Source organism: Bidens hawaiensis, unplaced genomic scaffold, assembly GCF_021521415.1.
Source record: "Bidens hawaiensis isolate Kalapana, Puna unplaced genomic scaffold, B.hawaiensis_p1.1 tig00021674_1, whole genome shotgun sequence".
NCBI classification, from domain to species: Eukaryota; Viridiplantae; Streptophyta; class Magnoliopsida; order Asterales; family Asteraceae; genus Bidens; species Bidens hawaiensis.
In genome coordinates, this window is record NW_027493365.1 from 83,754 (window position 1) to 109,051 (window position 25,298).

At 32.5% G+C, this 25,298-nt stretch overlaps 3 protein-coding genes across 3 annotated transcripts; 1 reads left to right on the forward strand and 2 right to left on the reverse strand.

Moving 5' to 3' along the window:
* Positions 1-586: 586 nt before the first annotated feature.
* On the reverse strand, positions 587-4,828 carry LOC143563958 (protein HLB1-like). The gene is made up of 12 exons (XM_077051373.1): positions 4,526-4,828; positions 3,376-3,495; positions 3,070-3,139; positions 2,702-2,815; positions 2,543-2,626; positions 2,388-2,468; positions 2,239-2,301; positions 1,572-1,637; positions 1,328-1,480; positions 1,122-1,241; positions 920-1,051; positions 587-853 (listed from the first exon to the last, which is right to left on the reverse strand). Exons 1-12 carry the CDS (start codon positions 4,786-4,788, stop codon positions 743-745), a joined length of 1,377 nt encoding a protein of 458 aa, XP_076907488.1. The 5' UTR covers positions 4,789-4,828; the 3' UTR covers positions 587-742.
* An 8,024-nt stretch (positions 4,829-12,852) lies between these two features.
* On the reverse strand, positions 12,853-13,296 carry LOC143563951 (uncharacterized). Its single transcript, XM_077051366.1, has one exon. The coding sequence runs from the start codon at positions 13,294-13,296 to the stop codon at positions 12,853-12,855; it is 444 nt and encodes a 147-aa protein (XP_076907481.1).
* Positions 13,297-23,152: 9,856 nt separating this feature from the next.
* Positions 23,153-24,993, forward strand: LOC143563959 (transcription factor bHLH14-like). Its single transcript, XM_077051374.1, has 2 exons — positions 23,153-23,748; positions 24,175-24,993. Exons 1-2 carry the CDS (start codon positions 23,196-23,198, stop codon positions 24,912-24,914), a joined length of 1,293 nt encoding a protein of 430 aa, XP_076907489.1. The 5' UTR covers positions 23,153-23,195; the 3' UTR covers positions 24,915-24,993.
* Positions 24,994-25,298: the final 305 nt, after the last annotated feature.

The window sequence follows — 25,298 nt, forward strand, 5'->3', positions numbered from 1 at the left end:
TTTTGAAAGATGAGATTAGTATCGGCCAATACACAAAAGGTGGGATTATTTATTTCCAATTTCCCTATATTCATTAGTGTTCCAATTTACCCATGTCATGTCATGTTTATTTATTTATTTTTTTCAGGGTGGATGTAGAGCTGGGAAAAAAAATCCTCAAATCATAATTGGTTTAACCAACTTGAGGAAAACCGATGTTGACACCAATAAAAGGTGAATTGAACCGGTTTAAAATTGGTTTCAAACGGAAACTATCCTTTTCCATCTGAAACCAGTTTCAAAACCAAGCCAATTTAGACGAAACCCGGTTTTAACTTAAGTTTACCAAACCCAACCAATGTTGGGCTGAAAATCCGTTTTGTACACTTCAAGGTGGATGGTAAGTATACTTCAAAACCGAACCAATTTAGGCGAACCCTGGTTTATCACTAAGTCGTTTAGAAAGAAAATTAATAGAATTTGGAGTGATGTCCTGATTTAACTTAAAGTAACTTCAAAACAACTTCTCTTTCTTTTGAGCCTATCATGACATCAGCCGGTATAACTCAAATGTCGATACAAATATAACACAAAAAACTGCTACTTTTACCATGCTCGGTATAAGCTACATCCGCCCATGATCACAGAGGCAACGGCAAACAATAATAATATACAAAAATCTTACAATATCTAACATCTATAATGAGTCACTTCCACACTCCCATAAAGCATCAGCTCTCTCTCTCTCTCTCAACATAAAAATTTAACCGGTTATTATACCTGCTAAAACATCGGTCTTACCTCTTGCAAAAATTGTGTAAACAAGCCGAATAGCATCAAGCCATGTATCCAAGTATTCCCATGACTCTGCAATCTGAGATATAAACCAAAATTAGATGTTACTCAAGATTGTCATTAAAAACTAACCATGGATCGTTACCAAGAAAGTTGGTCCATGAATTGTATCAATACAAATTGAAGGACCAGGAGGCAAACTCAAATCTGCACACGTGGATACCGAGACAATATCCGGGATATCAATCTTAATTGCAGGTCTGCCATTATTGTGTATCTGCCTCAAATTAATCATAAATATTAGTACACGCACACACACATATATACACACACCCACGCATGCATACCTGTTGGAGACCTTCATGGTTCAAAACAAACTGGGTGTGTTTCCAGTCACAATGTGGAGCGATTGGATTTCCCACAGGTGGTGCGGTTAGATAACCAGCTTTTAGATAAGGTAGAGGCAGCTAAAGTACAAACTAAAACTCAGTAATGCAATTATATAACAACCTTGATTATTATTACTATATGGTAGAATGTAAAATTCACGAACCATGGATCGCACAAGCTTCAATGCGCTCGTGTAAACAGAGTAATTTGGCTTCAATGCATGAGCAGCAGCAATATAGATAGCAGACTGACTGTACAATTCGTTTGAAGTAGCATCATGTCCTCCAGTTCTTGATGTGTCTTCTGCTAATCCATACTACGAAAGCAAGTTTAATGAAATCAGTATACGATTATATTTTATATATATCCAAATTAAGGAAGAAAAAGTTGGTTAAGCTTAGACAAACCAAAACAGTGCCGAGGTTGTAGATGGCTCTATGAAAATCAAATTGCAACTGTATCGCTGCACGAAACTGCATTACAGAAAGCATGTCATTAAGAGACTGATACATGTTCACGGTCTGTGTTAGGGCTGTTAACGAGCCGCGCCAGGTTGAACTCGGGCTCCGGAAACGAGCCGAATCAGCTTGGCTCATTTATCTTTTAGAGCTGAAAAATCAAGCTCGAGCTAGGCTTGTAAAAAGCTCGAGCCAGCTCGTTAAACTTTTTTATCGTTATTTTTTTTACACAAATCGATATGCAAATGACCAAAAAATATTATTTTAACATACACATAATACGAAATATATAAATTAGAGAACTTATAACACTATATGTATCATTTTCCTTTTATATTATTTATAAAATCGAGAGGCAGATTCAAAATATTATATGTACTATTAAATTTTTCTTCAATATTTTTATCTGTTAATGTTACTATTACTTTTATTATATATATTAAAATTTGGGTTTAACTTAAATAAGCCAATTGAGCAAGTCAACGGGCCAGTTATCAAGCGCCCTACGAGCGAGCCAACCCTGGCTCGGGTTCGGCTCGTTTACAAACAGGCTTTTTCGAAGGAACTTCAAGCGAGCCATGAGCCAAATGATGGCGCTAATATGATATTATTGTACCTTACTAATAGCACTTTTTACTATTATTTGCTTTTCACGTGCAGGAACAATAGCACTCAGTTCCTGCAAACACCAAATTATGATATTAATAACAATTATGGAAATGAAAATAAATACATAAGTTGATAAAACTAAAGCTAAAAGATTACCTGTAAAGCAAGACCCCAATTGTTGAGGGCCTGAGGACTGTTCCAGTTTAGTTGAACAGCTTTTTCATAATTATTTGTTGCCTGCGATATTATAGATACAAAATTCAATTTCCATGTATTTACATTCTTCATTATATTATAATAAGAGCTCTAACCTGCTTCCATAATTCTTCAGCTTCCTTTGTACGTCCACGCATTTTGGCTCGATCAGATATGGCAATAGCCCAGTTATAATAAGCCTGCAATTATAAACAAGATTTCAATGCCATGAGTCATTATCAGTGTAACTACTTTATATGGATTGCGATACATACATCATGAAGTGTAGGGTTTAAACGTGTAGCCTCGTCATACTTTTTGCAAGCTTCTTCAAGCAAAGCATCTTTGGACGGTGAACTAGTATCTGAGTTAACGTTATCTGCACTTTCCTAAAAACGAAAGCAAAAGATAAGAAGCGATTTATATAATGCAGCAGGGTATTGGTGGGCCCCGTGAGTTTTCTCTATCAGGTTCTCATTAATACCAAAAAGAGTATTGCATTACATGCATATATAGCACACATAGTAATAACATAGTGAAGGTCATTACTCATTATTGTTTTGGGAAATAGATTAAAGCTAGAAAGCAGGTGCCTACAACATGTATCTATATATTTATGAGCATTACTTGGTCGCATGGTTACCTGAAGAACGAGTGCCCAATTATAAAGTGCATCATAATCATCTGGATTTCTCTCTATTGCATTTGCATACCTGAAAGCAAAAGAACATATAAAAAACATTACATGGTTGCGTGTTTCTTTTTTTCCTTTGTTGTCGTCTAAGAATTGTTGAAACAATTTGTATTTATTCTCATAAATTTCAGTTCTTGCTACAATAGTTACGTGAATTCTTTGCGATCTAAGAAGATGGAAGACTTAATATACAAAGTTCAAGATTTAGCATAACTATGTTTAGGATGCATACATAAAACATGAAAAAAGTACTACCTTTTTGCTGCATACGTAAGAATCCGTTGCCTTGACCGACCTTCCTCATCAGAACCGGTGATGCTATTGATCAACTCCATGGCAGCACTGTTCTTTTCAGTATTTTGCGTGTTCTCTTGACTACAGAATTTCAAACACATAACAAAAAGAATATTCATATATTAACACAATTTATTTACCGAAAAGAAATACAACTGACAGTCTGAGAGTGAAAGTAAAAACAGCAATGGAAGTTTTTAGTTTGATCAAGGTATCACTAAAGGTAAAATAACATGAGTTGTACAATGTATTCCTAGCATAATTTATAATATTTCGTAGCCAAAAGTCACATGTAGTACTGGAGAGATACTAATCACACAATTAACATAATTCAATATTGTTATTAGCGTTGATCTTGCTACTAAACACAAGAATATTAATATTGGAATTTATCTTGGCACCAAGTTTTGGCGTTCCGGTTATAGTTCTTTCCTAGCTCTGGTTATTATGGGTGTGCATGGGTTGGTTCGGTTTGGTTTTGGACTAAAACTGAACCAAAAATAAAAATTTCAGTTTTTGAGTTTTCAAAAACCTTTCGGTTTCGGTCTTTTTGGTTTTTAACATTCAAGCTTGAAAATTTTGGGCAAAGAAAAAAAAAAGAATTTAGGTCTAAACATTTTCGTTAGTTTATACGTTACTTTATTTGATTATTATACATTTGGGCTAAAACACTTGGATTGAACTATATATTATATTATTATACATTACTTAAAATTAGAAACTAAAAAATGAAAATCTATAAGTTCCATTCGGAATTTTTGATTTTAATTACACGCAAAACTGAACCGAAAGTTCAGCTTTCAGTTTTAAAAAAAAAAAACATAAAGCCAAACTGTCGTTTTGTTTTTCGATTTGGTTATATAGGATTGGTACTGTTTTTCCGGTTTCATGCACACCCCTAGTGGTTACAAATTGCAGTTTTGACATAATCAAAAACCTAATCCTTTCAATTTGAAATTTTGAATAAACCCCTATTTATACAAGTGGAACAACTAACAAAGCCCTAAAACTACAATTCATAACATGCAGGAACTAAAACATAACCAATTAACCACAATCAGTAAAAAATAATAATAATAATAATAATCAAATGAGGTTAAAAAGTTAAAACCTTTGCCTGGGCTCAGCAGCAGAATCAGTAGCAGAGAGTTGAGATTCTTGATCTCCATTCTTCAATTCATTCAGCAATTCTCTCATAGTAAAAGTTCGATTACCTTCATCTTTCTGTACCTGCTCATTGTTGTCCTTTGATTCCATCGGTTTCGGATCTACAGTTGATTGGATCGGATTGGTTTCCGGTCCATTAAGATCGGCACCCAGTTCAGGTTTAGCATCGCCGTTCTGTGATTCTGATCGTTGATCGTCTGTAGACATAATTGGATTGATCTTCGGATCTACAGTGAAAACTTGTGAATTCAAGTATTGATGCAGTTAAAGCGCTGCCGCTTATTAGAGATCTAGATGCCAGCAAATTGCTTTTTAAGGAGTTATTTGCGGTTTTAGAAAAGAAAAGATAAAATGGGTTTTTTCATTAAAAGTAAAAAAGAAGAATGGAAATAAAAGTTAGCGTTTTTTTCCTCCAAAACTTTTCAGCCAAATACGGAAAGTTTATAGTCATGTATAATATTACTAATTTACCTCATATTTTCCATCCTATCTAACTCAATAATAAGGACATGATTGTAAAGTTATAATTTTTTTCCTGTCTTTTCCTTCCTATATAACTTAAGAATGTAATTAACACTTTCTTTTCCATTCTTTTATTTTAACTCGAGAATATCTTATAAATATATAATTTCTTTTCATTTATTCCCCTATCCAATCTTATCATTTATTTTCTTTGTATTTTAAACCCGAGAATGCAGTGCTAGCTTTTGACATTAACCGCATAAGATCTGCGAGACCCAAACCAAACTAACCTTATTATATTATATTATATTATATTATATTATATTGCAACGCGTCTGTCTTTGGGTCATAAGAATGCCATTAATTGGGTCTGGGTCGGATCTGGCCGGTAAGACCCGTTTGCCCCCATGAGCATAAAACGGGTAAGACCCGTGAAACCCAAGCTAGTCATACCCGGTTATTTGCAATAGGGTTAGTTTATGAATTTTGAGAATACCATTAACCGGGTTTAGGTATGGTATTGCGGTAAGACCCATTTGTTGACCCTTAGATTTTCATAACCCTTGTTCTTTTTAATTAGCATGAATATACGCGCTACGCGACCAGATAGCTGTGTTGCGTCTAATCCAACAAGTGCAAGCCTGCTATTATTGTGCATGATAAAATTTAGGGAAAATCCCCAAAATAGCCCATCTACAAAATGATATTCCAACTTTTTCCCCTAATCTTAATATTTCCAAAAATGGCCATCTTTAACTCATCTTTGACCATGTATTAGGAAATCTAACGCGTCTTTGACGACATGTTAGCATAACATGTCGTCAAAGACGCGTTGGATTTCCTAACACATGGTTAAAGACGCCAACCATTTGTTAAACTAGTTATAAAAATATAATATTAAAAAAATATATATTATATTTTTTACCATGTATTAGGAAATCTAGTGATTTATAAAAGAAAAACAAATATAATTTAAACTAGTTATAAAAATATAATATTAAAAAAACAAACAAAAAAACTAACATATCTTCGACTACGCGTTTGATGCTAACATATCTTTGACTACGTGTTTGGAGGCTTAACTCATCTTTAACCATGTGTTAGGAAATCTAACGCGTCTTTGACGACATGTTAGCGTCTTTAACCATGTGTTAGGAAATCCAACGCGTCTTTGACGACGTGTTATGCTAACATATAGTCAAAGACGCGTTAGATTTCCTAATACATGGTCAAATATGAGTTAGAGAGGGCCATTTTTGGAAATATTAAGATTAGGGGACAAAGTTAGAATCTCATTTTGTAGATTGACTATTTTGTGGATTTTCCCTAAAATTTATGACATTAAATACAGATTAACAAATAAAATAAATAAAAACTTATGACATTAAATATGGATTGAATGTATGGGTGTCAATTTCTGACACGACCCGAAACCTAACACGAACCCGACACGAAAAAATATAGATTTTGGGTCCGCTGGCACGACCTGTTTTCTTAAGCAGGTCAACCCGACACATTTAAAAAACAGGTCAACCTAAATCCAACTCGTTAAAAAGTGGGTTGACCTGTTAACCCGTTTAATAATTTTAGAGAAGTTAATATTTTAATTTTAGAGATAAGAAGTTTTAAATTTTAAAGTTAAATACATACATTTTTAATTTTCATATATCAGTTAACTTTTAAAAGTAAAACTAATTTCTTTCTATACTATTTTTATCTACTTTTTATTTACAACATTTTCATTTTATTAGTTCTAACTATCTATTCTCTGGTTATTTCATTCGTTTGTTCTTATCTTGAGCTAAATATGTGAACCTAAGTTTGTTAATTAAGAATGAGATATAAATACACAAAAACAATTAAATCAATCACAAATTATTAACAAGTTTTTTATGAATAAGAATAATTAATTGTTTAATTTATTACCAAGTCAATAGGTATTACTAGGGGTGTTCACGGTTCGGTTTCAAACCGTGAAACCGCCCAAATCGGTTATCGGTTTGGTTTCACGGTTGGTTTTTCAAACTAAGATTTGGTCGGTCGGTTTCAATATTTTCAAACTGTAATGAACGGTTTGGCTTACGGTTTATACCAAAAACAAACCGTATAAAACCGGACCGAACTGTAAGAAATTATTATATTAAAGTTTTGAAATATTTCACATATAAATATATATTAGACATAATTAAGACTAAAATTGTGTTAACTCTATGTAAGTTAAAGTTAATTAAGAGTAAGCAAACCTATTTTCTTATTTTTCAATTCTCAATAGTAAATAGATATCTTCAATGTGCTTTCTAATTTGCAGGTTTCCAACAAAACAAATCTCATATGTTCAAGTTATAAAATCCTTACAAAGTGTTTATGCCCGTATATTTTGTTTCATGTGACTAATGTTGACATCATATACGTTCCTTTTGAATTCCCTTATGTATCTAGAATCTGTTGATAGTTCTATCAAAACCGTTTATTTGGACATCTTGTATAAAATCCCAAAGTATCCAAACCGTGAAACCAAACCGTTACCAACGGTTTGGTTCGGTTCGGTTTAAGATTTCTACGGTTTGGTTTTGGTTTACAAAAATAAAAACCGTTAGCAACGGTTTAACCTAAAAACCGCGAAAACCGGACCGTGAACACCCCTAGGTATTACTCATAGTAAAATAGGTTGACTCGAAACACAACCCGAACACGACACAAATTTAAGTGGGTTGACACAACACGACACGAATTAAAAATATGGGTTTGGTTCGGGTTGAAGAATTTCAACACGCTAACCCGCCAACTCGTCAACCCGAAACCTATCAACTCGTCAACCCGTCATGATGGACGCCCCTAATTGAATGATTGGACTAGTGATTAAAAAATAATTTTGCGCATTTAAAAAGTTGTAATTACTTTAAGCAAATGCATTGAATATTTTACCATATGAATAAAATATTGTAAAACTATTAAAAAAAGCCTCTTATAGCATAGATACAACAACACTAAGTATTTTTTTTCCCTCACGTTGCAGTAGAGTGGGTTAAATGTATTATATGCTCAAAAGCCATCATGCGTTTCAGCAAAAAGTCGGTTGGTATCAGTTCCATTCGTTATGGTAAAAGTTTTGTGACAAAAGTTTCATTACAAAAGTTAAGAGGTGAAAAGGTAAATACGTGAAATTAAAGACGAGTGACCAAAAAGTATATGTGCGAAATTCATGTGGTAAAAGCGTAACGATTAAAGTTTGTAATTAAAGTTAGGAGATTAAGATATAGTTATTTAAAAATTTTGTGGCTAAATCCTAAAAAGTTAAAGTAGATGCTTTGCCTTTAAGAGATATATATACATAATTTGATTTTCATAGCCGGTTTGGTCGGTTTCAAAAGGATTCTTGTTTTATTATTGGCCCGTAATCCCCATATTCTTTTAAGTTTTAATATAACAAAGTTGTATTAAATATTACAAAAGCGAGTGGAGCATGTATTGGTGATTTATAAGATAGCGCATTTACACAACATGACTTAGCATGAAGTGAAGCAAGTTGGTTTGCAGTAAACAGGTTCGGGTCATAGGTTGACACGTTGATGACATGATTGAAAATTTGACTTACGGATTTAACTTGCTAAACCGAATTATGAAAAGTATAAGGTAAGTGTCATAGTAGTGAAGGCTCATAGATAATCTTTTTAAATCACGTAAATAATTTGAACATTTAAGTTATTTGTTGGTGTTTAAAATCTAAATCAGACAATGCATGAAAATTCAAAACCGAGTATGTGTCTTCTGCTATGAAAGCATGTCTCTGAAATCAACCAAAGACATCACAACTTTAATTTCGAACAATATAATGCTCAACGAATGAATGTTGCCGGTAAAAAGAATTGGTTTAAGAAAAATCACACTGTATTAAGTACATGTTTTTAACCAATCACCATTTTTCATATATAATACATTGATGAACTTTAACGTTAAAGTTTTCGGAGAAGAAAGGAGTATGTTAGTTTTCATTTATTTTTTGTATGGTATAACCATTAAGCTATTATGCAAACTCTGCAAACAAAATAATTCAATTTAGCATCAAATTTAAAACTCCGATACTCAAAACAATAAATTATATAATCTTAAAAAGTTACCAAGTGATAAATGATTAAAAATTAAACTTGGTACAAAGTTATTATAGTGTCAGGGAATCGTGCAATTTAACATGCCATTTAAAAATTTGATTATAAAACTAGGGGTGTTCACGGTCCGGTTTTGACGGTTTTGGGTCAAATCGTAAGCCAAACCGTTAGTACGGTTTTTGCTAATCAAAAACCGAAGCCAAACCGTTGAAAATAAAAATCAAACTGAACCGAACCGTTACTAACGGTTTGGCTCCGGCCAGTTTCACGGTTTAGGCTTTAATATGCTGTTGTCAAAAACTTAATCTCTAATTCACAAGTTCAGATTTCAAGATGTCCAAAAATAAAATAACCAAAAGGCAAGTTCCCCATAATTAATCATATTGTCCAGAATTTAAGCCTGGAACATGTGGTTAAAATACACAAAAGCTTAATACAAGTTGTCCAAAACAAACTACGTATGAGATATTATAAATAATTACACACTAGCATTTTTAGTAAAGTTTGGCTAAATTACACACTAACATTTTATAGTGGGCTAAGACAAGAAGCCCAATTTTTAAAACATATGAGATATTATAAATAATTATATAAATCTAATATAAATTAATATAAAATTTATATATAAATAAATCCTACAGTCCGGTCCGGTTTTTTACGGCCGGTTTTCAATAAAAACCGCAAGCCAAATCATTCACTACGGCTTGAAAATTTTGAAGCCGACCGACCGAATGTAAAAAAAAAAACCGACCACGAAGCCAAACCGATGACCGGCTTGGACGGTTTCGCGATTTTAAACCGGAACACCCCTACTTAAAACATGAAATTGTAAAAGTGTATTTGAACTCCGTAAAAAGAAAGTTATTATAAATTACCTTTCTTGCTTACCAAATTTACCCCTAACAGTAACACATATCTTAATATTTATTATATTTTTTTTAAAGAGAAAATTACTGTTTCAATCCCTGTGGTTTTTAGGCGGAGTCACTTTACGTCCCTGAAAAAATAAATGAACTGTTTGCATTCTCGTGGTTTAAAATTTGAACCATATGCGTCCTTATGTTAGTTTAACGTTATCTTTTCCATCCAAAAATATTTGCATTTACTCTTTTACCCTCATATATTATAACATATGTTGAGAAACCAGTGAACCCTAATTCATAGCAAACACATCGAACAGGTACAAGTATACAATCCCTACATCACATCATCTTCTTCCTTTCTTTGTAATATGGAGCGGTAATTGACTGATTCTTCTTCTTCTTCCTCTTTGATTTGATTGGAGCCCTAGGTAACTATCATCTTTGATTGGAGTCAAAATGTCTCAATTCTCCTCCTCTTCTTCGGTGAAATCGAGGTCACAGGGTGTCGGTGCATCAGATTTGTTTTGCTCATGCGGTGCAGGTGCGTGCTATCGTATATCCTGGACGGATGCTAACCCCGGCCGACGATTCTTGTGTTGTGTAAGTCTTTCAAATCAGTTTTGTGAATGAAATCAAATTTGTTTTGACCTTAACTGTGTCGCGAAGATGTATCCTCCACACTCCACGGGTCATCGAAAGAATGTAAAATTCCGTCACGCCTATGAGTGTCGCGAAGGCCGAGGGTGAACGGGTTTGTGAGCGGCGAGGATGAGCCGTGCTGCTGGTTGAAGTGGCCGGCTGTAGATGAAGGGTTGGTTTTTTTGACCGGTTATTTAATTCTAGGGTAATATGAGTAAGGTGCCATATTACATATATATGATTTTAAACTTAAAGTTAACAGATGTTAGTTTGAGGGACTAATATGATTCAATTTTTAAACCATGAGGATGCAAGCAGTTTATTTATTTTTTCAGAGACGCAAAGTGACTCCGTCTAAAAACTACGAGGACTAAAACACTAATTTTCTCTTTTTTAAATTGTTAGATTCCTCATTTATCCTTAACTATACTTTATCACCGAAATGAATTAGGGTAATTTCTAAAATCACAAAGTTTATAATAGGCAAATCAATATTTTATTATTTAAATACTCTATTATTTAAGAATTATATGGGTAGACCATTCCAACTTTATTGCAATAAATATATATCTAACCCACAAATTATACATGTTTGCTTTTATCATCTTCTCCAGCAATTTTGCTTTATATAAACTACTAATTTTAGAGCCCGTGTTACACACGAGATAATTCAAATTATAAAATTTTAAGTAAAACAAATAATTACATGGCATATATGAAAAAAAAATGTATTACATCTATGCTTGTATCTATACAATGTGTACATAAATTGATTTTATTTATATCAAAAAATGGTTTTTTTAAATGAACTTAATAAAAAAATGTCCGTGCAAAATCGTACTCGAGAATGCTTCTTTCTATTGAAAAATTCATTCTCGGTGTCATATATGTATAATTGAAAGAATTTTGGTTATGAACCAATTTCGAAAATAAGACTTCTCATACGATAGTAGTTCTAACCACTCAACATAAATACAAAAGAGACATTACCTTTATTGATATATTTATCAATTTACTACCCATCAAAAAAAAAGTATGATATTAAATTGTAACAATGGATGTTCTTCAAGAACTATGATTTTCTAAGCTACACTATAAAAAAGATTTTGATAAGTTTCAGAGGGCTTATCGACTTTGTCATAATGACAACATAAAAAATAACATGTTAACCCATTCAATTTTGTGAATATTTTGTTTCATTTGAGCATAGTTTTGCATGACATGCTTCCCATACAACGTTCTGATCATCATTGAAGGAAAAATTAATGTTTACATAAATATTTGAAATTTGATAAAAGTTGGAAGCATCGATAGGCATCGGGGTGGCATGTCGAAAGTGTTCGCAATCTTTTCTTAAGTTTTAATAGATTAGGGAAAAATAGTCAATTTGCCAAATCTCGAACCTTTTGATTATTTCAAAAAATGCCCTTAAAAATAAACTTGAAACCCGAATCATATTTAAAATTCTAACTTTCATACTTTTGACATTTTAAAGTCGACACTTTGAACCCATAACAAATTTGATGTTAAATCTATTTTGCATTCTCAAAATTTTAAAAATACTCAAAATTTTCATTTTTGACTCGTAACAAAATATGACCTAAATGTAGTTAACTTGTACCAAACAATCTATTTTCTAACTTTTGATCCATAAAATCAAATTTAACTTCCACAAAAAACCCAAAAAAATTTTCATTTAAGAAACATGATTTGCTGTTGATATTTGGAATTCACCAAGTATTTTGAAATATATAGTAAAATAATATGTTAATATTTATATTTATAAAAATATATAGATATTATATAAATATAGTGTAAAAGGAAAGTGAATAATTATTGATTTATTACATATATTAGGCTATATTAGTTTTGAAGGGAAAAAAATTGAGAATTAACCAAAACATGACAAGTGTCTCCATTTATTTTACTTTATTAGAATAGATAGAGGTAGATATTTTAATCTCATACTTAGGCATATCTTTTGCCATTATATAAATGAACCATTTTTTTCCTAATTAATAACACAAAAGGCTCAATTTGAATCTCACTTGATCTTAAACTAATCATAAATTCTTCAAAGCAAACATTACAAATATTAAAATCCCCGAAATGAAAAGAAAAACATGAAACCAAGAAACATACAAATACATTATTATAAGTTATAACATAACAATTTCAATAACTCATATTAACTTGATCATTCACTTAGATCGTTCGATGTACTTCTTCTTTTCTTCCTCGGTCATGAAAGCCGTCACCGGGAACGACTTCCCGATCCCGACCGGGACCTTGAAGTAGATTTTCGAACTATTTTCATTTTCCATACTCATCTCCACGATCGGTACCCACATCAACAATTGTTTACTTTTAACCCCAGTCATTTTCTTCATCTTACACTTTTCAATATACGCGGTCACTTCCGTAGCATAACTCACTCGCGTGTTAGTTGCCTCGAAAAAGTGCTCATATGGACCCTTTTGTTTCATCCAAACAAACCCCGTGGCTCGAACCCGCCCACACTCCACAAGATCCTTTAGGGGAAGGACACCTCTAGGGAAACCGAGCTCGTCTAGAAGCTCGATGGAGCTACGAAGGCAGTCTTCGGCTCCATACACGATCTCGGCCCCGGCTCTTTCGTCTGCCATTTTTTGTAATTGTTTGTGTGACTTGGTTTTGGAATTGAATTATAGAGAGTGAAAGAGCATTGTGTTATATAGACCAAAAGGGTTGGTGGGCAGGGGTTGGGGTTAAATGTGGTTAGGTTGGGATGGTTGTTCACCTAATTATGTAATGGTTCGTGGGTGGTGAGCCACCTACATTTATGTTTTACACTCATGGTGTTTATAAGATGTTTACTCAAAATAATAAAAGCAATAAAAGTGGTTACATTTACTAGCCGACATATTTTTGTTAGATGTGAGTCATGTGACTTGTTTTGGATATGTCGATATGAATGGACTACGTATATATATATAACTAGGTTAGAATTCGTGTGATACACGGGTTCGTCAAAAACTATAATAGAACAAAATAAAAAGAAATTACTAATATAGATAATAAGATACATAAATGGGTTCACAAGAGAGAAGCAATTATACAATTCAACTAAAGATGCAAACATGTAAAAAAAAGTTGTACCATCTCATTAAAATGTCTCCTCATCTCAAAAGATGCAACAACATGTAATAGTAAAGACAAACAATATTCTCTAAATATTTCCTTAACTTTTGTTTATGAACATCGTAACAAATTTTTAGTTTCGATTATCCATTTAAAGAGAAAATTAGAGAGAAATGTTTGCTTCTTAAAATTTTCTTTGATGATCTCTTGTAATTTTTTTTCTTTGGCTTCCTCTAATTATTTCACCAACCTATTAAAAAAACAAATATTGTGTTGCATACATAACATTGCAATAATGCTTATAGTTTTGCGAAATGATTTGTTAGAACAAATGCAGTTATGAAAGATTTTAATATATAATAGAAAATTGTAACGTTATAAATATTTATAAAAATGATAGGTATTTAAAAGTTTTAAAAAATGGCATAGAGCAAAATTCGATAAGCATCTTGTGAAAAAAATGATAGTTGTTTAATTATATGTATATATAATATAATGATTTAAGTTGCCAAAATTTTAAAAAGAATAAAAATCCAACCAAATTCCAAAATTAAAGTAACATTTGTTAGGTATAAGAATTCCTAAATATTCGTTAGTCCCATCAAAATAAGTAATAGACTTTTAATTAAATTATAACTAAAATAGTAATAATACCATGTGAACAAAGGAGATAATTATGAGTGTCATGTGTCATTTTGGAGAAATTTCATGAAAATCCTATTCATTTTTTATTATATAAGAAGATAGGAAGATTGTTTATAAAAACACACGAAACCATTTGGTCGTGCATGATTGTTAGTAAACGCCTCTTGTTAGATCTATGTTTTAACACAACATTTTAGGGTAGTGGGTGTGGCTTTGGGAACAGAGCGGGGAGGGGTGTTGTGGCATGGAATTATGGAAGCCGGCAAGGAACACCACCCAACATGCTCGGCTTTTGTTTATGTTTGTTTTTTAATTAATGAAATGTTTGTTTGTCTTATGGAAGCCTGATGCTTGTGGAAGAAGAGGAAAACTTTGGTACATAGTGGGAAGCCAATTCATGTTGCTAGTTTGTTGGTGAAAATAAAAGTTTTAAGTTATTTTTTTGGATAAAAAGTAGATTGAGAAGGCGAGGGATCTCTTGGGAGGAGTGGAGCGGTTTTAGGGTGTAGTGGTGGTAGGTTAGGTTTTGGGGGTCTAGGGTCCGTTTTTTCTGATGTTTTTTCGTTCCCGTTTGTTGTTATTGGGTGGATGTTTTGTTGGTGGTTTTATGTTTTTGGCTAGCTACTTGCTAGTGGTTTAATAATATTCTTTTGTTGATAGTTAAAAAGAAATGTTCTTTTTACATTACAATTTTTATTATTAAAGATATTTATTTGTATTAAAGATAACCAAAAGTTTAGAAAAGGTAGGGATCATTTGCATTCCTTTAACTGAAATTCCCAAACTCCTTATCAACTATCAAGACTGTCTATTAAACAAAGTGGGCATCCTCCATTTAATTAACTTACTCAGAGTATTTCTAGCAGTTCCTCCAAATTATTGTGAGCATGTTTACTAATTTTTAGAGTATTATGAATGGAGGAAAAAGAAAATTTCATGAGTAAATTTGCGGAAATAATATTCACTTTATAATTTTTTTAATATTTTATGAAAGTGATTGTAATAGAGGAGAGGAAAAATGTAATAATGAAAATATAAAAAATATTATTTAATTGAAAAAAAAAAGAAAATATAATGCTTTTTAGTGTAAATGCTTTATTCCTAGCAAGTACAATAAAAATCAATATTTCTTTTTTGTCATTTTCAAATTAATGTTTTTTATATATTTATTATTACATTTTATCTTAACTCCATTCACAATCACTCTCAACAAATATTAAAAAAATGATTATGAAAATTATTTCTTAAAATTTATTCATTAACATTATTTTCTTTTTACTCCACTCACAACCACTCCCTACGCTATAGCAAATCCATTCACATAGCACCCGTTGTGAATGTTCCCAGAATGTCCCATTAACATAACAATCTAATCAAAATGAATTGATTTGATATTTATTGATAAAAATGAATTTGTTATGGCAAAATTTGTTAAAATTCAGTGAAAAAGGAACATTTATTTCATATATTTGTAACTTCCAAACAATGATTTTATGGCTTCGGTTCCCGGCAGAAAACATCCCCATGACTCCATGAGTCCATGATCCATTCTACAGAATAGTTTCTTAGCATATCTGGATGAGTATGCGGCCCACGAGGAAACCCGACCCAATCAAAACCAATTATATTTGTCAATGAAAATTGAAAACCAACATAACCAACAATTTTACAAAAATGATAACTAAACTTGAAGATGAGTGTTGATGTTCAATCGTGATTACTTGATTTTCAACTTTCTAATTCCACCCGTTAACTTCACTAAGGCACTACAACACCATAAATTAGTATTACCAATATAAAAGATTGCATATAAATAAGAATATACCGAGTCTGAATTTTGAAAACCAATAATATTTGACCAACAATCCAACATAACCAACAATTTTACAAAATCGAAAATTTAACTTGAAGATGGGTGTTGATGTCCAATATTGAGTACTTGATCTTCAACTTTCCAATTCCACTCGTGAACTTCACTAAGACATTACAACGCCATAAATTTGTATTACCAATATCTAAGATTGCATATAAATAAGATATACCAAGTCTGAATTGAAGTTTGTCTATTTTGGAAGTTTAACCAGACCCAACGTAGGCTACGGGGTCATCATAGTGTCACGGAATCATCACAATGTGTCAATGTGGCCATACAAACTCCCCACTTCTAGTTTTTATTTAACTAAATGGGATCCTTACATATTAATTCACATCATACATGAACAAGTTCAACAAATTATGCATTTCAAAGATGGTTTCTACCAATATTATTCATTATTTAAAAGCCTCAAGTTTCCAATTAGGTTACGTATCTTATTCTTCTATATATTGACTCAATGCAAAATTTAGAAACATAACCAACAGTCATAACACAAAATAAGGCCTTAAGAGTTTACCTACTTCATCGTACATTCATAATTCCTGAATTCATACCAACAATTCAGATATAAACTTCAAGATCTTAACATGCACTCACACATTTTCATCTTTAATGGAAGTTTACATAATTTAATCATTAGGGAAACATAACTACTTCAACAAAAATATCTAGGTTATATTATCATTCCAACCCTCATTTAGAACTTAAACATCAGCTGGTTAATTAATTGCTACTACTTGGATATGCTACGGTCTCTTGTAATATATATCATGGGTGAACCTGCCTCATATGGTTGGTTGTAAGCTCTAAGTTGTAACACAATGCAAGAAAGCTTGGAATATCAGGTAAAAAAACACATTGGAATGGAAAAAGGAGAGTGAGCGATAATTATGGTGTATCTTTGGCTTATTTGGAAAACCACTACTAAAAAACGTACCTTTAACGGCACGGAATGCATGTCATCAAAAACTATATTTTTTATATCACAGATTTTTTTTCCATAAGTTAATATTATATGTTTGTTTTATTAAACCGTATGAAACATATAAAAGCTACTTGCTATCCCGACATACTGAATTCTGATAACCCAGTATAAAGAAGGGGCACACCATCTAGATAGAGACCGCGACCGACCCTATTATACCATTATTGGTGAGCTTGAGACTTCCAACATCGTTATATGAAATAAAAAAACACATAAGGAATTGATAATTAGATACATTTTAAATAAAACAATAACTATAAATTTGTTTTCCATCTTATTTACCTCAAAAACAATCGAATTTCAATTCTAAACCTCATTGTATTAAAGATTATGGGCAAAGTTAAAATATAAAGGGAGGCGCAAATAAGAAGTGTGAGAAGTATTTGTGGGCATGGAAATTAATAGAAGACACAATTATAAGTAAAAAAAAACACAATAGATCGCAAAATATGACACAATGTCAAACAAAATATAACACAATATCAAGAAAAAAAGACACAAGGTCAAAGAAAAAAGACACAATTAATAACGGAAATAAACAAAAACACAATGATAAATAAAAGGCACAATGATCTTTTTTCACTAAAATTGTGTGTTTAGAACGAGGAATACGGTGAAAACATTCTTGTGTTTTTACTTTTTTCAGTTTTTTTATTAAATTTTGAGTTATGATTTTTTAATTAATTTCTAGAGGTTTTTTTTGTTGTTACAAATCATTCTCATTTTTGTCCTTGTTTGTAAAATAACCAGACCCTATTGATTATTATGATTACTTGATTATAAATAATATTTATTATAACCATATAATTCCTTGTTAGACAAGAATATGAGAAAAACTAACTAAAAAAACCCTATGTTTGTAAGTAAGACGACTAAGTCCCCAACTTACGCAAGATTACACTAACAATCACCCATAATCTTGTGGCACTTATGAAACTTCACATCTTGTTGAACTTCAACCGTGGCAACACTTTTGTAAGGATGTATGCTCTTTGTAAATCCCCGCTAACATAACCCACCTTGATTTATTCTCTTTCGATGCACCCCCGAATGAAATAGTACCGCATGTTGATGTGCTTACTTCTCTTATGAAAAAACGGGTTCTTCATCAAGGCGAAAGCCGATGAATTATCCACCTTCAACGTCACGATTTCCTCATTTTCTCATGTCATCTTTGACAACAAACGCCGAAGCCATAAGGGTTGACATGTAGCCGATGTAGCTGCCATAAATTCAGCTTCACACGATGATAACGCCACTGCTCCTTGTTTATGAGAAACCGATGATATAAGTGATATACCATAGTAGAAAATCAGACCCGAGGTACTTCAACCATTATCAATATCCACCGCGTGACTACTGTCACTGTACCCGCGTAATATACCGTTTCCGCCTCTCGATTAAGTAATACCGAGGTTAAGTGAACCTCTTAGATATCGAAGAATATATTAATCGCTTAAGCATGAGCATGAGTTGTAGATTTCATGAACCAACTAGCATAACCAACCGAGTAGCTCAAATCAAGTCTCGTATGAGTTAAACATCGTAAGCTTCCGATTATATTTCTATAACTGGTCGGATCTACCTTCGGATTCTCATATTCCCTTGACAACTTTAAGCCCGGTTCCATTGGAAACTGAGTCGAGTTACCTTCCCAAAGATTTGCTTCTTTTAGGATCTTTGTTGCATAACCGCTTTGCTTTAACATTATTGCATGATCGTTTTGTTTAACTTCGATTCCAAGATAGTAATGCTAACAACCCGAGGTCACTGATCATCTCAAACCTTGACTCCATTCATTTTTTGACATTTGATTACTTGATTACAAATAACCCTTATTTATAACTATACAATTCCTTATTACACAAGAATAGAAGAAAAATTAATTCAAAAAACCCCTAGCCTTGTAAGTACGACAACTGGTCCCACGCTTAAGCAAGATTACATTAACAAAATAGACATGGTTAGTAAAAGAATAACTGAAAAAAGAACTTTACTTTTTAGATTATGTAATAATAGATTTTCTTAATTTTCGTATAATTGCAAAAGAATTCCATGGGCCGGCAATAATTGAAAAAAACAAAGCAAAACAAAATCATAACTTATTGCTTGATTCCAATGGGTGATGCTGAGTGGGCCATTTATCTAATTTTCACCTTGTTTTCATGTTCATAAAATAGTTTTGACAGTAGACTCCATCGTTGGCGACGAAACGGACCCATTCTTTTTTTTTTTTGCTTTATCTAATTACAATTTAATACTTTTCTTTATCTAATTACTAGATTTTATCCCTCGTATTACGAAGGTTATTTTACATTATTCGTTTTTAATATTTATATATATGTATATTTGGATTTTAATTTTATTTATTATAAGAAAGTTAATAATTAATATACTTGAGGTTTGATGATGAAATGGATTCACAAATAAATGATATGTTATAATCCGGTTTAAAAGTTATCTGGGTTTGGTGATACCCATTTATTTTCTTTATTATAAAATGTTTATAATAATATCTTTTTTTTAAATAAAATAGGATATTAATTTTTAGTATCCCTATTTTATAGGATTTTCATATCAAATATTTGATAAGATTAATTTTTAATATAATGAGATGTTATAGCCCGTTTAAGAGCTATTTAGGTTTGGTGAGACCTTTACCCGTGAATTCGGGTCAAATGCTTGAGAAGCCTTCATTTACAAATAAAACAATCTGATAGCTTGAGAGATTGGTTGTTTTACATTTTTCGTTTTTTAATATTTATTTTTTGGATTTTAATTTTTTTTATTGTAAGAAAGTCAATAATATATTTAGGGTTTGATGATGAAAGGGTGTCATAAATAAATAATATGTTATAATCCGTTTAAAAGCTATTTAGATTTGGTGACCCATGACCTGCTTATGTTTTTTACTATAAAATTGTTTATTAATTATAAATAATATTTTTTTCTTTTTAAATTAGATATTAAATTTTAGTATATCCCTATTTTATAGAATTTTCATATCAAATAATTGGTAAGATTAATTTTTAATTTAATGAGATGTTATAACTCGTTTAAGAGCTATTTGGTTTTGGTAAGACCCATACCCTTGAATTTGGGTTAAATCAATGAGAGGCATTCATTTAAAAATCAAGCAATCTGGTGGCTTCCATAAAGAGGGGGGGGGGGGGGGCGACCACATTGCGACACATAAGATTTTAAGGTTTTCGTTTATATATATTATAGATTATTAATCATTCGGAGAAAGTCAAGTCATTGCAAAACCACATGTTGTTGGTGTGCGTGCCATTGCGATCACCATCATCATTTACAGAGAGAAAGACCAAGCAATCACCGCCACCATCTAAAGAGAGAAAACGAGCCGTTGGGGGATAGTAAGGATCGTAGCGACATGTTAAAAAAAGTAGACCAAGATTAAAACTGATTCCATTATTTTCATTAACCAAATTAGGAATACATTACATTGTATCATTCAATGCAGAAATCAATTTAGACAACAAAAGGCAATGAACCATGAAAAAACACGTAAAAAATCCATGTGTCCCAACGCGTAGGTGGAAAACAATAGTGGAAAACAATTTGTAAGTTGAGAGATGCTTCTACACTACATATTTTTGTCTACTTGCATATAGTATCATCATGTGTTTATTTCCACCAAAGTGAGCGGGTTCAATTCCCATAAAACGATCATAAAGGTGGATATAAGGGGGTGTGTTTGTTAGTATTTATATAATATTATGATTTGGTTAAATGTTACCAGTTTAACGTTTTGGTAAAAATGACTGAATTAAGGAACGCACTTCCTGCAACTTTGCCCGTGAGCATCATGGCTAGAAATTGTTATGTTAAAAGATTTTATTAATACTAATACTTATTTGATAGTTTATATATAGATACGTTTTTGCCTGAAACTGACGTAAATTAAGTTTTTATTCTTTATTTTGAATAAGATAACTTGAAATATAATAAATAACAAGGAACCGTACCCGCGCGTTACTGCGGGGCGTGTAGGTTGCATGTTTGTTTGTGCGGTTTGTTTTATAGAAACGCATGTTGTTGATAAAGCAGTTCATACATACGTTCCTACGATCGTTTAGTTTAAAATAAAAAGTGGTTTTACATACATATTTATCCATGGATTTCATGTTGGATGTCATTCAAAAGTTTTTTTAGGTCTAGTGGTTTGTAAAATGTTTGTTACTGGTGTTGGGGATCTGTATGCATCCTAGTTACCCTTCACAAACTCTTTCAATAGCTTTCAATAGCTTTATTATTTGTGAGATTTGTCAGGAATGGTCACAATTGATTATTTCATCTAAATTGGTTAAAGGGCATACCTTAACATTAAACAATTAATAGGGTTAATGAAATGGACAAAAATGACAAGACTATAAAACCCAAAGGGTCAACTATAAAAAGTATAATGTTTATACTAAAGTTACATAGCATATCAAATTTTAAGAACCAAAATGACACTTTGCTCTGAAAACACATGACTCTAATATGATTTATTTGAGTGATTTGATCTTGTTATATCTAGATGTTCGTGTCATAACTAGAGAGTATTTTGTTAGAGAGTATTTAATTATATTGATTTCAATTTTGTACAAAGTGTAGTTAAATCAATATCATTACATAGACAGATTATGGATAATAGGTTAATTAATTTTTTAGTACTTGGCAAATAGACTAGACGTAGACATTACATGTTAGGATTCCCACCTTGTGTAGCGACTGGGTTAACCTTATCTTCATAATTATTAATTTTAACTTCTTGTTAGGTTTTTGGTGATTTAATACAATATAATTAGCTAAAAAGTATTACTTTTAAAGATGGCAAAGATCTATTTATAGATATCACGAATCAGTAACCTTTTATCTATTTATTATTATTATTAAGTGTTTATATATATATATATATATATATGTTTTTTTTCTTATATACAATGAACCAATTTATTTTAACACGTTTTACCACAAAGTAATGGGAAACTTTACGCTATTTAAACAAGATTCTCATAATATCAAATGCAAGATTCATTAGACAGTGTGTAATGGGTGACAAGGGGCGATTTTGGCGAGGAACCCCCCCCCCTCCACCCCAAGCGATAGGGGGAGGGGGGCGACCGGGGAGGGGGGGGGGAATCTGTTTGTTGCTGAGTTTGAGTTTGAAAATAATAATTTTTTAATATATATGTGTGTGTTTGTATGTGTGTGTTGGGCTACAATATCAATACACCCCTAAAATGAAAATCACACATTTGTTGACGTGACGCCACATGACGAACATCGCCTCTATTTTATAGCCCTCCATTACACATAGCCTTATGGACATCTCAATCTTTTTGTAAGCCCAAAAACATGATAAAACTGGGCAATCTTCATTTAAAAAAAATATAACTTTTTATCATGCCTGTTATCAAACAATCTCAAAATCAAAATTACCTGCATGTATTTTGTTACTTCCGGATCGGGCTCTAGGGGTAGTAAAGTCGGGCCTAAAAGCATTGCTATATTTGAGTCTCTCTTGGCCACTTCTGGCTACATGTGACATGTTCATTGAGTCTGACTATTGTGTGGTATGGAGGAATCGCCTATGACCCGGTTGGTACGGGATTGAATAATTAGACTGCCTCATAAAGATATATTTTCTTTTTCCATACCATTTTAGTAATATCTACTCGTGGTTTATAAGATTTAAAAACTCAAAAATACTAAAAATGAGAAAACTACGATAAGAATGCAATATATTCATAAAGTTGACATAAATTTAAATGATGTCATATATCATGTTGCATCGACATCATCTAGAAGTAGTACTTATAAAACTAGCTGCCCAATTCTCAAATCATCCCAACTTTCAAACATTTTTCTCCCTAACTCAAAGGTCACGCAATTCATCGTACAACACAACAATGCCACAATCCTCACTTCAAACTCGTCTCAACTTCATCCTCCAAAACCGACCTGAGCGTTGGCTTTACGCTATATTCTGGCAAGCGTCGAAAGACACCGACAGTCGTATTGTTCTCGTTTGGGCCGAGGGTTGTTTCCCGGGCTCCAATAATGACTTGCTAACTTCAACTAGTAACGATCATGACCAGATGTTTGGGTGCGACGATGCTTGGGATACACTGTGGTTAGTTATGTCATCGGTGTCCATGTGTTTTATTGTTGGGCATGATGTTGTTGGGGAGAGTTATAGTTCAGGATCATGCTTGTGGTTGGCTGGTGACATGGAGTTAAAGAATTATAATGGTAAAAGAAGTGAAGAGGTTAGACTACATGGAATTAAAACTTTGGTTTGTATTCCAACATCTAATGGTGTTGTTGAATTGGGATCTTGTGATATTGAGAAACAAGACAGTGGTTTAATCCAGTTAATTAAATCTGTATTTGATCCTGGTAACTTTTTTAGTGCCAATCTTGGTGCTAATCTTATTGATGAATGTGAGATCCCTAATCAAGGTAACATCAGTGTTTTTTATATTATTTATTTACAATCTAAAGTTCTAAACCTTAATCCATAATGAAATATCAATCAATTATTGGGAATATTATTTATAATCATTAAGGTTTTGAATGAAACAATTCTACACACCATCAAAACATCATTTTCAAACTAAAGGTAGAGACCTGTCCAAAAATACAAGGGCATGCCCAGGTGCTTGATTCAGCTCCCACATTTGCATAATTGCACGGGGTTTGGGGAGGGGTCGGATCCGACATACGCGACTTTAGGTTATTTCCTACGGCTTGAACTGATGATCTCTAGGTCATAAAGTGGCAACCGGTACTCTTTCTAGAAATACAAGAATTTACAAAATAAGCTTAGAAATACTTAGCTAAATTCTAAACTAACCACCTACATACTAATCCAAATATTTTATCAAGGCCCTCATAATCAAGCAAGTGAAGAAGGACAGGAAGAAGTGATGAGCATGAAGAAGATGAAGATGAAGATGTCGTCTTCTGATTCAGATCCATTTGAAATCAACAGCTCGTCGCCATCAACGAACAACATCGTGATCACACCTAAGCGGAGGGGAAGACGAGCAAAGGGAGCGGTGGCTCCACAAGAAGTAATGACGCCCGGGTACCATGTGGAGGCGGAGCGGCAGCGAAGAGAGAAGTTAAACCACCGGTTTTACGCTCTTAGAAGCGTGGTTCCATATGTTTCAAAGATGGACAAAGCTTCTCTATTAGCAGATGCAGTTACTTACATTAACGAGCTTAAATCGAAAATCGAAACATTAGAAAAAATAACTGAATCAGAATCATCAGGGTCAAGTTCCAAAAACAAGACTCCATTGAACTTTAAACATTTGGATTATAACCATGTTGATAACTCAAGAAGTGTCTCCGGTCATTCAACGGCCAATCAGGTTGAAGTTGAGGTGAAATCACTCGGAACTGAAGCGATGGTTAGGGTTCAATCACAGGATATTAACTATCCAGCAGCGAAATTGATGGATGCACTTAGAAGCCTTGATTTAAAAGTTCAGTATGCTAGTGTGTCATGTGTGAAGGATTTGATGCTACAAGATGTTATTGTGAGAGTTCCTAATGGATTCACAGGTGATCAAGAAGAGACCTTGAGACTTGCTATTCTTAACAAAATGTACTTAGATTAGTTAATTAATTAGGTATTAATTATGTTTTCTTAGTTTTTTTTTCCTAATGTTATTAATGGTTTCATCTAGTGTATCAATATTGCAACAATTAAATATATATTATTAGCATAAAATGTAATCAAATGGCTAAACCACTTCTATTAATTAGTTTCATTGTTTCGCTACATAGTTATAGATCTACTTGGTCTTCAAAACAATTATCATTATTTAGTCTTAGACAATTAAAAGAGAAAGCATGAACATGTCTGAGATATTTAGTCATGAAAAACATGTATCACAAAATGACCAACAACGTGGCTTATATAGTTGAGAAAACTTCTCAACATTTTGTTGTATCATTCGACAATTAATTGACGGTTAATACTCAGTTACAAATAGTAGTAA

Coding starts and splice junctions, on each gene's coding strand:
- LOC143563958 (XM_077051373.1), bottom strand. CDS start 4,788: ATGTCTACAGACGATCAACGATCAGAATCACAGAACGGCGATGCTAAA. Junction 1,638..2,238: donor TAAAAAGTGCTATTAGTAAG/GTACAATAATAT, acceptor TCTGTAATGCAG/TTTCGTGCAGCGATACAGTT. Junction 1,052..1,121: donor ACCATGAAGGTCTCCAACAG/GTATGCATGCGT, acceptor AATTTGAGGCAG/ATACACAATAATGGCAGACC.
- LOC143563951 (XM_077051366.1), bottom strand. CDS start 13,296: ATGGCAGACGAAAGAGCCGGGGCCGAGATCGTGTATGGAGCCGAAGAC.
- LOC143563959 (XM_077051374.1), top strand. CDS start 23,196: ATGCCACAATCCTCACTTCAAACTCGTCTCAACTTCATCCTCCAAAAC. Junction 23,749..24,174: donor ATGTGAGATCCCTAATCAAG/GTAACATCAGTG, acceptor TATTTTATCAAG/GCCCTCATAATCAAGCAAGT.